This window comes from Suncus etruscus, chromosome 14 (genome assembly GCF_024139225.1).
Source record: "Suncus etruscus isolate mSunEtr1 chromosome 14, mSunEtr1.pri.cur, whole genome shotgun sequence".
Taxonomy (NCBI): Eukaryota; Metazoa; Chordata; class Mammalia; order Eulipotyphla; family Soricidae; genus Suncus; species Suncus etruscus.
Genome location: NC_064861.1, coordinates 70,319,048 through 70,333,550, shown reverse-complemented (window position 1 = coordinate 70,333,550; position 14,503 = coordinate 70,319,048). Strand labels below are relative to the sequence as shown.

General features: G+C 40.0%; 1 protein-coding gene across 1 annotated transcript in view; it reads left to right on the top strand.

The window, feature by feature from the left end:
- The window catches only part of ADAMTS18 (ADAM metallopeptidase with thrombospondin type 1 motif 18), a 131,180-nt gene that overhangs the window by 79,685 nt on the left and 36,992 nt on the right, over positions 1-14,503 (top strand). The window contains exon 13 of the mRNA XM_049786271.1: positions 6,284-6,456. Coding sequence (XP_049642228.1) covers positions 6,284-6,456 — 173 coding nt within the window. The remainder of the gene's footprint in view (positions 1-6,283; positions 6,457-14,503) is intronic.

Here is a 14,503-nt window from a genome sequence, read left to right as displayed (position 1 = left end):
TGGCATCTCGCCCTGCTCTCTACTCCTTATGGGTTCAACGTGGGAGGGTGTCCATCCCTCCAGTCAGGGTCCCTCTTCCTAAAGTGCTTTTTGGAAGAAGTGCCTGGCAGAGTTGTAAAATGTTGCACAAATGTTTGGTAAATTGAGAATTCAAATAAATCATGAAACCAGAGTGAAAGGACATTTCTAGAGAGATGAATCATTCTCCTTCTGAGTCAGCAGTCTGAGCTGCATAAATAGGTCAATTTGTCCCAAATATTAAGGAGGCTGGGAAGATAGTTGGACCATGGTTTGTGAGGCTCTTTGGGATGTCTTGGGCTAACCTAGGATTTCACATGTTTAAGGCTGAAAAATTCTTATGGTGGGAGTTTGTACTACCAATGGCAGAATGTAAAGTAGGGTGCTAGCTACATGCCAATCAGAAACACCCTGCCTATTTGTCCAAGTTGTGACAACCTAAAAAAAAAAAGTCTCTAAACACTACCACAGACATCTGGTGAGGACAAAAATCAGTCCTCATAGATTGATGATGCTTTTACGACTCATACCAGACTATTAAAACCACACTCCTTGGGCTTTGACTTTGGTCTATGTCTTGCATTGGAATTGTTAAAAATTGTTATATTAGTTTTCATTTTTGCAGCATATTTTATGGCTCTGGTTTTTCATACATCACAACATTTTACAATCTTCATGTTTTCCCAAGAAAGAAATAGATTACCTAATTTAATAACTCTGCTGGTAAATTGTGTGAATGAGCCCCCTGAGGTTTACACCCTAACCTCTCTCATGTCTGTGGGATTGAGAACTCTCATTATAATGGAGCATTGTTCATGGAAATCGCAGATTGTAATTTTAGAGATGCCTAATAAAAGAAGTCATCACTAAAAGAGTTCCACTTGATACAGTTTTATCATTTTAAGCAAGATTAAAACTAATCAAGAGATTGTTTATTTTAATTATGTAAGAAGCCACAAGAAAAAATAAAATACAAGTAAGTGATCAGCCGTCTGCAGATGATTGATTTACTTGTTCCCTATTTTTGTTTCATTTTGTTGTAGTAAAATTGTTTTCTCTGTATTTCCAGTTACTAATTTCTTAAGTTAAAACATGTGGTATGCTAACAGCACTCAACTTTAACTATTTTCTTGCTTTCTTTCCTTTTTTTTTTTTTTTTTTTGTTTCACGTAAAAAACTTTTCTTTCTACCTAATGATGGTTTTCCCAGAACATATTTTGTTTGCTAAAAGAGAAACTCTTCCTGGTTGAGTCAGGGATTTATTCCACAGCAGTCTTCTAAGAGCTGAAATGCTTCCTGACTACCGTTACCTGAATGGCCTGTAAGCCTAGATGTCTGCATTGACACCATAATTGTCCCTCTGTAGTCTCCTACCTAATGGCCCTACTATCCTTAGGCATCTTCTCCAACATTTACTCCCAGTTGGCCTTTTACAAACAGATGACCAAAGAGCAGCAGGTTTCCTTCAGGACAATAATTCTGGCCCCATAATTGTGGGTTTGCCTAAGAGCTGGATGTTGGTTCTCAATGCCCTGATTCTTCCATGGTCAGCTGTAACTGTCAGGCAAGATTCCCATCAATGCTATTTAAGAACATGACATGACCATTCTCAGATGGTGACAAGTTTGCCTGTCAAGACTTCTGAGATCTCTCCTATAATGTGAGTGGGTTTGAAAAAGTAAAAGATTTGATACAGCTCCAGAATTCTCATAGACTCTTATTTGTCATTTGCCAATCAGTAATTTCTGGATTCAGTTGTTTTAAGAATGCCCAGGTAGGCTTTAAAAAAAGGTCACTGATTTCTGGGTTTTTCCTTCATCTATTTTTATCAAGATAGTAGTCCATGAGCAGGTCCAGGAACACTTATATTTATATGTAACATTTCTATGAATCCAGTTATACAAGTATTTGTATATATCAAGTGTTTAACCAGAATTATAATCATCAGCTAGCCATGTTATGAAGATTTATAGTGAGAACTTAAATTGCACAGAATAAGTATTCTTCAGTCTAATTAATTACTCTACTATAAGGTAATATCTTGAACCTAGATGTTTTTGTTTGTATTTTTTATCTTAAAATTATTACTAACCTGGGCCTGGAGTGATAGCACAGTGGTAGAGCATTTGCCTTGCACATGGCCAACACAGAATAGACCCTGGTTTGATTTCCAGCATCCCATATGGCCACTTGAGCCTGCCAGGGGCAATTTCTGAGCACAGAGCCAGGAAGAAACCCCAGAGCATCCCAGGAGTGACCCCCCCCCCAAAAAAAAACCCTTACTATCCCAAGAAATGATATATTATGTTAGAATTTTCTATTAATGTATTCTAACATTCATGTTTAAAACTCCAGAAATGTTGCGCTGGTGATGGGTGGTGTTCTTTACATGACTGAAACCCAAACACAATCATGTATGTAATAAAGTTGTTTAAATAAAAAAAAGAGTGCAAAAAAAATAAAACTCCAGAAATAAACATGTTCCCAACATGAGGATTTCATGGAAAACTTATAATTCTTATCAGAGTTATTAAAAGTGGGAGGTCTATATTAGATTATTTTTATTGATGTATTCTAGTGGGACATCGAGATAGTATAGAGGTTAAGGCATTTGTTTTGCATGTTGTCATCATTGTTTGATTCCCAGGGATTGGTCCTCTGTAAGATATATGGTCCCTGAAGTGCTACCAGAAGTAATTCCTGAGCACTGCGGAGTAATCCCTGAACAAATTTCCCTTTGTAAAAAACAAAGTTATAAAATTTATTTTTTTCTGATTCTGCCCTAAATTATTTACCAAATTTTCCTCCACTGCCCTGACTGGACAAACTGGAAGGTTAGATAATGTTGTCTAAAACTCATCTGGGAAAACAGGTGGAGAATATTGATATCCAGGCTGACCTCATGACTTTTCTTTATTTATATATTTATTTCTAATTTTGAGCCACACCCATCAGTGCTCAGGGGTTACTCCTGTCTCTGCAGTCAGGAATCACACATGATGACACTTAGAGGACTATGAGATGCTTGGGATTAAACCCAGGTCTGCTGCATGTGAAGCAGTGCCTTACCTACAGTACTATCACTCTGACCCTTATGTTTTTTATTTTTTTAAATAGGGGGTCACTCAACAGTGTTGGGGGGGGCATGAAATGCAGGGTTTGACCCCAAAGCTCCTGCACATAATGCTTGTGGTTTAGTCCTTTGAGCTTGCTCCCCTGTCCTGCCTCAGTTTCAAAGGTGACTACTAAACACTTTGAGTAAATTCTTCCCTTCTTCCTGGCCACTGGGATCAATGCCAGCCTAGAGGAGAGGGAAGGAGGGTTGGGGTCTCACTCTTTCTAAACATGGGTTCTTCATCTCACATGCTTTTGTTTGTTTATTTGTTTGTTTGGGGACATGCCCAGTGATGCTCAAGGATCACTCCTGGCTCTGCTCAGAGATCACTCCCTTGGGGAACCATTTGGGATGCCGGGGATCACACATGGGCTCAGTATGTGCAAGCAAACACCCTCCCTGTTATAACTATCACTCTAGCTTCAGCTCTTATGTGTGTTTTTGAGCCTTGGATGACTGTGAGTGCGGAGGGGTTTTCCTGTTACTGTAGCTCTGAGTAGAAAGAGCACATATGTGGTCTTTGTAAAGTCTCCCACAGGGAGTCCAAATGTGCTTGTAAAGATGACCAGGAAGTAAAGCCCTCATATGTCCCTTTTCACTTTTCCTAAATGCTTTTTACAAAATGATTGAAGAAGCCCCAGGGGATTTGATCGAGCACAAAGACTGCTGAATGTTTAAGTAGTTGCTCCAGAATGTGTTGAAATAGCATAAAAATCTCGTGCTGGCAGTGGGATGCTTCCTGTTTCTATTGAATCCATGTTAACATGAAGCTAGAGGAGGATTTGACAAAGTATGCTGAAGCAAATCCAGAGTTGTTTTATGGCATTCTTGGGCTTCTTAAAGAGACAAGGAATTTTAATCACACAAATTTATGGAACTGGCGCTTTTTTTTTTTTTTTTAAAAAAGCATCAGGCTTTTTGTATGAGATAAACCATTGCAGAGATTCAGCCTTTGGAGAAAGATCTGCTTTTAAAAAGTGGGAAGGAAAAGACGGAATTGCCTTGTGCCTGGAGGAAGCCATGGTGTTAACAGAACTATTATAAAAAATTTTTTTTCTCAAGAAACACCAAGTGTGAGGAGGATGAGGAGGAAGGAACCCCAGTTTAAGCTGTAGGCAGAAAGATAAGTTAGTAGCTACTCAAGGGATTAGAGTGAACTTCCCACCCAGATGAAGAATAAAACTATCTTATGATCCAGCCATTTCAGTTCTGGTTAATTTTTAATTTTTCTAAGAACACCAAAGTGCTACTTTGGAAAGATAGGCAAACAACTTTGTTCACTGCAGCACCATCCACAGCTGGCAAGACATGGAAAAAACTTGAGCGGCTCCTGACTGAGGAATGTACAAGAAAGATATTATCACCAAATATGATGGACCATGACTCTTACAACAAAAGTTGGATTCTTCCCATCAGTGGCAATGCAGATGGATATATGCTAAGTCAACTGGGTCAATGGGAAAAAGAAAAGAAGCCCATGATTTCTCTTCTTGGTGCTTCAGATAAAAAAGCAACACAAGGGTAAAGAAAAAAAGACAAGAAAAATAAACTCTTAGTTACAGAGAACAGGTTGGTGGGGTGGGTGCCAGCAAATGGAGAGGGTCATAGGTTAGTGAAGCAGGTAAAAGGAGTCACTCGTATAGTGGAGGTTGGTGGAAACTACTTGTGCTGCTAGTAGTCATGATGTGAACACAGAGTGGACACAGATAATAATGCCATATACCTATAACTCAATAAATCTGTATAAAATGTTAGCACTAAAAGGACATCATCCTTTTTTATGTGATTTGTCTTTCTTTTTTTGCCTTGCTTTCTGATTTGTGCCCTCTGCCCATCCAAATCCCAAAGAGCTTACTATCAATTGTAACGCTTTATGTCCTAATGGGAGTTCCTCTGGGAATCCATTTCCCTTCATGCTGGACCATAAAGAGGAAGTCTTCTGCAAAGTGGAAAGGCAATTATGTGAATGAAGTAAAGAGAATGTTTTCCTTTGGAGGAGTGAATTCATTAGCCTAATACCTTCTGGCTCTAACGGAAATCAGACTATCTGTTCAATGGCTGACAAAGCTGAAAAGCAGCACATGGACAGTGGTTCTATCTTCTCTCTCTCATGGTGCACTAACCAGCATGGCCACTCATGAGTGGCACAGGGTCCAAGATAGCAAGATAAATTAGAGAAAGAAGAAAACTAGATACATGGTGGGTCTACATATGAAGAACTTTAACCTATGGGGAAGGTGCGTGTGTTTGTGTATACGGCACATGTCCAGACTCATTGAAACATTTCAGAGTATTTCTAGACCTCTTGTCACACAATGGGAATCAAACCTATGCACTTCATTCTTCTCAAGAAATGGGACTTGGAGTCCATCTAGCGGCCCTTAACAGATGACCAGATGAAGTCAGCTGTGGCCTGTATATTCTATGGAATGCTCTTCAGTCATGAATAAAGATGAACTTCTTTGGGAGACAAAACTGGATGGAAATTCAGGCAGTTATGCTGAGTGAAATAAGGAAGCGAATGAACATTATTAATTGGTTTCACTTATATGGGAGTTATAAATATCTGTAACTAAAGCAAACAAAAAGGGAAAAGAAGCAAAAACTGCATATGCAAATGCCACAACTTGTGAAAACTCTGATGGCTATGGAAGATAATGGGCCCATATGGGGGTGATGGGAGAATAAGCCAAGGGAATCTCCTTAAGAAGTAGAACTTTGGTGTGTCTTATACACTCATAGAAAGTTTTGGAACTGAACCCCTGAAATTCTCTATCTGGTAATCCAATGATAAATCCATTTCAGAAGAATGCCATCATCAGTATTTACAGAAATTGTCAGCTATCAAAATCAGATCCGAGATGGTGAATAAATTTGAATTGTGATGGCAGATCCAACTAATGAGTTGTGTGAGAAATCACTGTAGGGTTATGTGGAGAAAGTTGTTGATGCTATGTCAGGCTGTGGGAAAAAACAATCAATCTCTGAGGGATGATTTTGACCTTCCATGGATAGAAGGACATAGGGAAGGTGAGTTTCACACTCCATTCTCATGGACCCAATGGCATCGGCCCTTGTCACCCACATTGTACCCCTTGTGGAGCCCCACCTGCGTCTGCTGCCACTTATGTGCTGTTGTTCTGTCCTTAGGCCTCAGTATGGCGGCAGGTTCTGTCCAGGGTTGAGCCGTCTTTACAAGCTGTGTAACACGGACCCTTGCCATAAAAATAGCCTGGATTTCCGAGCCCAGCAGTGTGCAGAATATAACACCAAGCCTTTCCGGGGATGGTTCTATCAGTGGAAACCTTACACCAAGGTAGAAGGTAAGGGGAATGGTTGTGAATTACACAAGCACATCTGTGTGGGCTGAAATGTGTGTGAGTAGCGTAGAAGGAAGCACAGCCTTTACCTTTCATTTCCTCCTGGCCCCTTTTTTAAGTTTTGCATTCATTTCCAGAGGGTTTGTTTATTTTTCCATGCTCCCACCCCCATCCCCACAAGACACCCCATGTGCCTCCCATATCTGTAAGTCCAAGGATTTCATGTGTTTGGAATGTACTTAGGTTTCTAAACTTACCTTTGACATTTCAGCAATTAAGTCTCCCAGGGATGTTAATTGAAATGGGTATGAATTGTCCAAACCAGAAACCCATGAAACCATATCTGCCTCTCACAGACTCCCCATTTGGTAACTGACTTGTTAGACAATCACAGTGGTGGGAAGGCCTGAAGTGGGGGAGTGTTGTACACACACACACACACACACACACACACACACACACACATACACACATGAATTAAAGGCTCAAAATCAACTTACTAGAGTTATCGAGGTTAGGCTTGTAGTTTTAGAAATTTATTTTTATTTTTTAGCTAAGTAGCACAATATTTACATTTTTGGAATAATTTGCCAACTGGATGTACTTTCTCTTGTTGCAAGAGGGGTTACTATTATGGTGGCTTTTTTCCTTTTATACTCATTGCCTTTATTAGAAACTCCTCTGTGCCTGCCTGGAAAAAGGTGTGAATCCAAAGATGTGAATTCACATGTGGAATGGGAAGTTTGGATGATGGGGTCGAAGGCTGTCGGCAGTGCCTATGCCAAAGTTCAGAATTTGCCCACTCCCAACCCAAAAGTGACCATGGCATATATGTACTGAGAGCCAGCCCTGTAATCCTCAGCTCATCTGTATCCAATGACAGGCATTGGGGGTTCCAGTACGTGCCCCAGCTCTTCAGAAACACAAAGGCAGACAGATTCTGAAATCTGTGTCTCAAGTCGAAATCTTGAGGGAGTTGTAGATGTTTGGTATGGAGAAGAACTTCTTTTAAAAATCTAAAGAACTGGAGAGGTGGGAAGAGAGAGAGAGAGAGAGAGAGAGAGAGAGAGAGAGAGAGAGAGAGAGAGAAGAAAGAGAGAAGAAAGAGAGAGAGAAGAAAGAGAGAAGAAAGAGAGAAGAAAGAGAGAGAGAGACACCAGAGTTAAGGCACATGCATTGTATACCGCCAGACTTAGTTCAATCCTGCACCATATGGACTTTTGAGCACCTCCTTGGAACAGCTCCAGAAGTCCCCCATGGGGTCCTGATAACAAACACCCTTGAACAGTATTTGCCAGGCCTCTTCAAAAACCAAAAAGTCTTGAGCACCTCCTAGAAACAGCTCCAGAAGTCCCCCATAGGGTCCTTATAACAAACACCCTTGAATAGTATTTGCCAGGTCCCTTCAAAAACTGAAAATCTAGAAGGAGAGTTACTTGGAATTGAAATTGCTTCAGGAGCAGACAGCTTTCTGAGCCAACGGCTTCCTGACCTTACCCTCTTCCCTACAAGACCTTCAATTCCCAAACTTTTGTCCCAGGTTTTATTTTTTTGTTCTGTTTTGTTTTGGGTTTGGGATAACACTTGACAGTGCCCAAGGGTTGTGCTCAGAGGTTGTACTCTTGGCTTGTGCTCAGGGGTTCATTTCTGGTGCTGCTCGGGAACTCTTTTGGGATGCAGGGGATCAAACCAGGGTCATCCTTTTGGAAAACAACTGCCCTCCCCACTGTACTATAGCTCTGACCCTCCTTTGTTCAAGGTTTAACCTGACTTGTCTTAGGACCTGGGTAATGATGGAGAGAGAGTAGAGCATACCCAACAGCACTACAGTATAGACACCTAGATTGTATACCTGTTGTTATGTTCAACCCTAACAGTTAAAGATGTAGGTGTTGAGGACACAGATTCAGGAACTTTTCTGCTTATTCCTCTTTCTTGTCCTTGTCACTGAATTTTGTGATATATTAGTTCTTGACTGGGCTATTGCCTTGCCTTGACTACAGCTGACTACAGCCTCACAGGAGTGATCCCTGAACACAGAGCCAAAAGTAAGCTATGAGAACATCCTGTCCCACCTTTCTAAGCTATTTCTTGTCCTTCCCCACATTCCATTTTCACCCAGGTTCAGTGTTTATGAGATTAATTCTGCTATTACCTCTTAAATATGTACCATGTTGAGGCCATCAGGATATTACATGAAGAAAAATAATGTGGAACTTGCGAATCTTTTTTGACTCGTTAGCTGGATAGTTTGCAGTTTTTGCCTGGGAGAGAGCATGCTATGTCATCCCTTCATGTCTCTGATATTGACTTGACCCTCAGGAAAACGAGAACGACTGTGGACACAACTGACCTCACAACTAAACAGAAGTACCCCCAATCCTAGGCCCACACGTCTTCCTAGGGAAAGACAGAAAAGGAGAAAATGTCCTCTTCTGCCCCCTCTCTTTGGATACTTACTTGGAACTTAAGAATATTGTGTTGTTTGACAAGGGGAGAGGAGGACTTGACCACTAAAAGAAAAAGGAACTTTTTTCCTCCTTCTGTTTCTCCTGGATTCATTCATGCATTTGACCACGAGTGTATGTTAGTGAAACTGCCCTTTCCAGCACCCATTAACACCTGGTCTTTGATATCACATGTCAAAATGAGAAACTATAAGTAAAAATGCTTTAAAAATTATTTTTTGTTGAGAAAAATAAAATGTTCCCTACTCTATACATGGCTGGGCCTTGGGACCCTTGCCTTGGGACCTTTTTACCATGAAAATTGGTTTTTATTGAGAGTTTTTATGAAGCACAACTATTTGAAAACTGTTTACACATTTGTTGTAAATCTGTTGTCAGACATCTCTCTCAGTCCTGTCTGTAGACAGTCTCCTGTGAGAAACATCGCCCAGAATTCCAGACCCAAGAGAATTCTAGTTTAGCTGTTGGCATAGCAACCCCTTTACAGAACTCATGTGCTCTGCCAATGGAACACTTTTTATTTTGTCCTGATAATGCCAGACACTTTTCAAGGACCAGCAGGTCAATACAAGTTCCTGCTGTTTAACCTTTCAGTTTTGCTCGCTTTTTCTTCCACAATATAATTGTTGTCTGTGTATTTTATGTACTTTGCCTGTCTGCCTTTTTCCCCCCAAAAGACTCTGTTTTCTTTTCAGCTGTCCAAATAAGTATCCAGAGTATGTTACTTTCTTTTTTTTTTTTTTAAATTTTTTTTTATTTAAACACCTTGATTACATACATGATTGTGTTTGGGTTTCAGTCATAAAAGGAACACCACCCATCACCAGTGCAACATTCCCATCACCCAAGTCCCAAATCTCCCTCCTCCCCACCCAACCCCCGCCTGTACCCTAAACAGGCTCTACATTTCCCTCATACATTCTCAATATTAGGACAGTTCAAAATGTAGTTATTTCTCTAACTAAACTCATCACTCTTTGTGGTGAGCTTCCTGAGGTGAGCTGGAACTTCCAGCTCTTTTCTCTTTTGTGTCTGAAAATTATTATTACAAGGGTGTCTTTCATTTTTCTTAAAACCCATAGATGAGTGAGACCATTCTGCGTTTTTCTCTCTCTCTCTGACTTATTTCACTCAGCATAATAGATTCCATGTACATCCATGTATAGGAAAATTTCATGACTTCATCTCTCCTGACAGCTGCATAATATTCCATTGTGTATATGTACCACAGTTTCTTTAGCCATTCGTCTGTTGAAGGGCATCTTGGTTGTTTCCAGAGTCTTGCTATGGTAAATAGAGCTGCAATGAATATAGGTGTAAGGAAGGGGTTTTTGTATTGTATTTTTGTGTTCCTAGGGTATATTCCTAGGAGTGGTATAGCTGGATCGTATGGGAGCTCGATTTCCAGTTTTTGGAGGAATCTCCATATCGCTTTCCATAAAGGTTGAACTAGACAGCATTCCCACCAGCAGTGGATAAGAGTTCCTTTCTCTCCACATCCCCGCCAACACTGTTTATTCTCATTCTTTGTGATGTGTGCCATTCTCTGGGGTGTGAGGTGGTATCTCATCGTTGTTTTGATTTGCATCTCCCTGATGATTAGTGATGTGGAACATTTTTTCATGTGTCTTTTGGCCATGCGTATTTCTTCTTTGTCAAAGTGTCTGTTCATTTCTTCTCCCCATTTTTTGATGGGGTTAGATGTTTTTTTCTTGTAAAGTTCTGTCAGTGCCTTGTATATTTTGGAGATTAGCCCCTTATCTGATGGGTAATGGGTGAATAGTTTCTCCCACTCAGTGGGTGGCTCTTGTATCCTGGGCACTATTTCCTTTGAGGTGCAGAAGCTTCTCAGCTTAATATATTCCCATCTGTTAATCTCTGCTTTCACTTGCTTGGAGAGTGCAGTTTCCTCCTTGAAGATGCCTGTAATGTCCTGGAGTGTTTTGCCTATGTGCTGTTCTATATATCTTATGGTTTTGGGGCTGATATCGAGGTCTTTAATCCATTTGGATTTTACCTTTGTACATGATGTTAGCTGGGGGTCTAAGTTTAATTTTTTGCAAGTGGCTATCCAATTGTGCCAACACCACTTGTTGAAGAGGCTTTCCCTGCTCCATTTAGGATTTCCTGCTCCTTTATCAAAAATTAGATGGTTGTATCTCTGGGGAACATTTTCTGAGTATTCAAGCCTATTCCACTGATCTGAGGACCTATCCTTATTCCAATACCATGCTGTTTTGATAATTGTTGCTTTGTAGTACAGTTTAAAGTTGGGAAAAGTAATTCCTCCCATATTCTTTTTCCCAATGATTGCTTTAGCTATTCGAGGGTGTTTATTGTTCCAAATGAATTTCAAAAGTGTCTGATCCACTTCTTTGAAGAATGTCATGGGTATCTTTAGAGGGATGGCATTAAATCTGTATAATGCCTTGGGGAGTATTGACATTTTGATGATGTTAATCCTGCCAATCCATGAGCAGGGTATGTGTTTCCATTTCCGTGTGTCCTCTCTTATTTCTTGGAGCAGAGTTTTATAGTTTTCTTTGTATAGGTCCTTCACATATTTAGTCAAGTTGATTCCAAGATATTTGAGTTTGTGTGGTACTATTGTGAATGGGGTTGTTTTCTTAATGTCCATTTCATCCTTATTACTATTGGTATATAGAAAGGCCATTGATTTTTGTGTGTTAATTTTGTAGCCTGCCACCTTGCTATATGAGTCTATTGTTTCTAGAAGCTTTTTGATAGAGTCTTTAGGGTTTTCTAAGTAGAGTATCATGTCATCTGCAAACAGTGAGAGCTTGACTTCTTCCTTTCCTATCTGGATTCCCTTGATATCCTTTTCTTGCCTAATCGCTATAGCAAGTACTTCCAGTGCTATGTTGAATAGGAGTGGTGAGAGAGGACAGCCTTGTCTTGTGCCAGAATTTAGAGGGAAGGCTTTCAGTTTTTCTCCATTGAGGATAATATTTGCCACTGGCTTGTGGTAGATGGCCTTCACTATATTGAGAAAGGTTCCCTCCATTCCCATCTTGCTGAGAGTTTTGATCAAGAATGGGTGTTGGACCTTATCAAATGCTTTCTCTGCATCTATTGATATGATCATGTGGTTTTTATTTTTCTTGTTATTGATGTTGTGTATTATGTTGATAGATTTACGGATGTTAAACCAGCCTTGCATTCCTGGGATGAAACCTACTTGATCGTAGTGGATGATCTTCTTAACGAGGCATTGAATCCTATTTGCCAGGATTTTGTTGAGGATCTTTGCATCTGCATTCATCAGTGATATTGGTCTGTAATTTTCTTTTTTGGTAGCGTCTCTGTCTGGTTTAGGTATCAAGGTGATGTTGGCTTCATAAAAGCTATTTGGAAGTGTTTCTGTTTGTTCAATTTCATGAAAGAGTCTTGCCAAGATTGGCAGTAGTTCCTCTTGGAAAGTTTGATAGAATTCATTAGTGAATCCATCTGGACCTGGGCTTTTGTTTTTCGGCAAACATTTGATTACTGTTTTAATTTCATCAATGGTGATGGGGGTGTTTAGATATGCTACATCCTCTTCCTTCAACCGTGGAAGATTATAAGAGTCCAAGAATTTATCCATTTCTTCCAGGTTCTCATTTTTAGTGGCGTAGAGTTTTTCAAAGTAGTTTCTGATTACCCTTTGAATCTCTGTCATATCAGTAGTGATCTCTCCTTTTTCATTCCTGATACGAGTTATCAAGTTTCTCTCTCTCTCTCTCTTTGTTAGGTTTGCCAGTGGTCTATCAATCTTGTTTATTTTTTCAAAGAACCAACTTCTGCTTTCGTTGATCTTTCGGATTGTTTTTTGAGTTTCCACTTCGTTGATTTCTGCTCTCAGCTTTGTTATTTCCTTCTGTCTTCCTATTCTTGGGTCCTTTTGTTGATCATTTTCTAGTTCTATTAGCTGTGTCATTAAGCTACTCAGGTAAGCTCCTTCTTCCTTCCTGATGTGTGCTTGCAAAGCTATAAATTTTCCTCTCAGTACTGCTTTTGCTGTGTCCCATAAGTTCTGAGAGTTTGTGTCTTTATTGTCATTTGTTTCCAGGAACCTTTTTATTTCCTCCTTGATTTCATCTCGGACCCACTGGTTATTGAGCATGAGGCTGTTTAACTTCCAGGTGTTAAAGTGTTTCTTCTGAGTCCCTTTGGAGGTCACAAATAATTTCAGAGCCTTGTGGTCAGCGAAGGTAGTCTGCAAAATTTCTATCCTCTTGATCTTATGGAGGTATGTTTTATGTGCCAGCATGTAGTCTATCCTGGAGAATGTCCCATGTACATTGGAGAAGAATGTGTATCCAGGTTTCTGGGGATGGAGTGTCCTATATATATCCACTAGGCCTCTTTCTTCCATTTCTCTCCTCAGGTCTAGTATATTCTTGTTGGGTTTCAGTCTGGTTGACCTGTCCAGTGTTGACAAAGCCGTGTTAAGGTCCCCCACAATTATTGTGTTGTTGTTGATATTATTTTTCAGATTTGTCAACAGTTGTATTAAATATTTTGCTGGCCCCTCATTCGGTGCATATATGTTTAGGAGAGTGAATTCTTCCTGCTCTACGTACCCCTTGATTAATATAAAATGTCCGTCTTTGTCCCTTACAACCTTCCTGAGTATAAAGTTTGCATTATCTGATATTAGTATGGCCACTCCAGCTTTTTTATGGGTGTTGTTTGCTTGGATAACTTTTCTCCAGCCTTTTATTTTGAGTCTATGTTTGTTCTGACTATTCAGGTGCGTTTCTTGTAGGCAGCAGAAGGTTGGATTGAGTTTTTTGATCCATTTAGCCACTCTGTGTCTCTTAACTGGTGCATTTAGTCCATTGACGTTGAGAGAAAGAATTGTCCTGGGATTTAACGCCATCTTTATTTCAAAATTTGGTGTGTCTTTTGGGTAGTCTTGTCTTAGATTAGGTCTTTCAGTTTTTCTCTTAAGACTGGTTTTGTGTCTGTGAAGTTTCTGAGCTGTTTTTTGTCTGTGAAACCATGTATTCTTCCATCAAACCGGAAAGTGATTTTTGCTGGGTATAGTATTCTGGGTGAAGCATTCATTTCATTCAGTCTTGTCACAATATCCCACCACTGCTTTCTGGCATTGAGCGTTTCTGGTGACAGGTCTGCTGTAAATCTCAGGGAAGCTTGCTTGAACATGATTTCCCCTTTTGATCTTGCTGTTTTCAGAATTCTGTCTCTATCTGTGGGATTTGTCATTGTGACTAGGATGTGTCTTGGGGTGGTTTTTCTGGGGTCTCTTTTGGTTGGTACTCTTCGGGCATGCAGGATTTGATCACATATATTCTTTAGCTCTGGAAATTTCTCTTTAATGATGTTCTTGACCATTGATTCTTCCTGGAAATTTTCTTCCTGGGTCTCTGGGACTCCAATGATTCTTAAGTTGTTTCTGTTGATCTTATCATAGACTTCTATTTTCGTCTGTTCCCATTCTTTGACTAATTTTTCCATTGTCTGCTCATTTGCTTTAAGTTTTTTGTCCAATCTCTCCTGCTGTATGGAATTGTTATGTATCTCATCTTCCACAGCACCAAGTCTATTCTCAGCTTCTG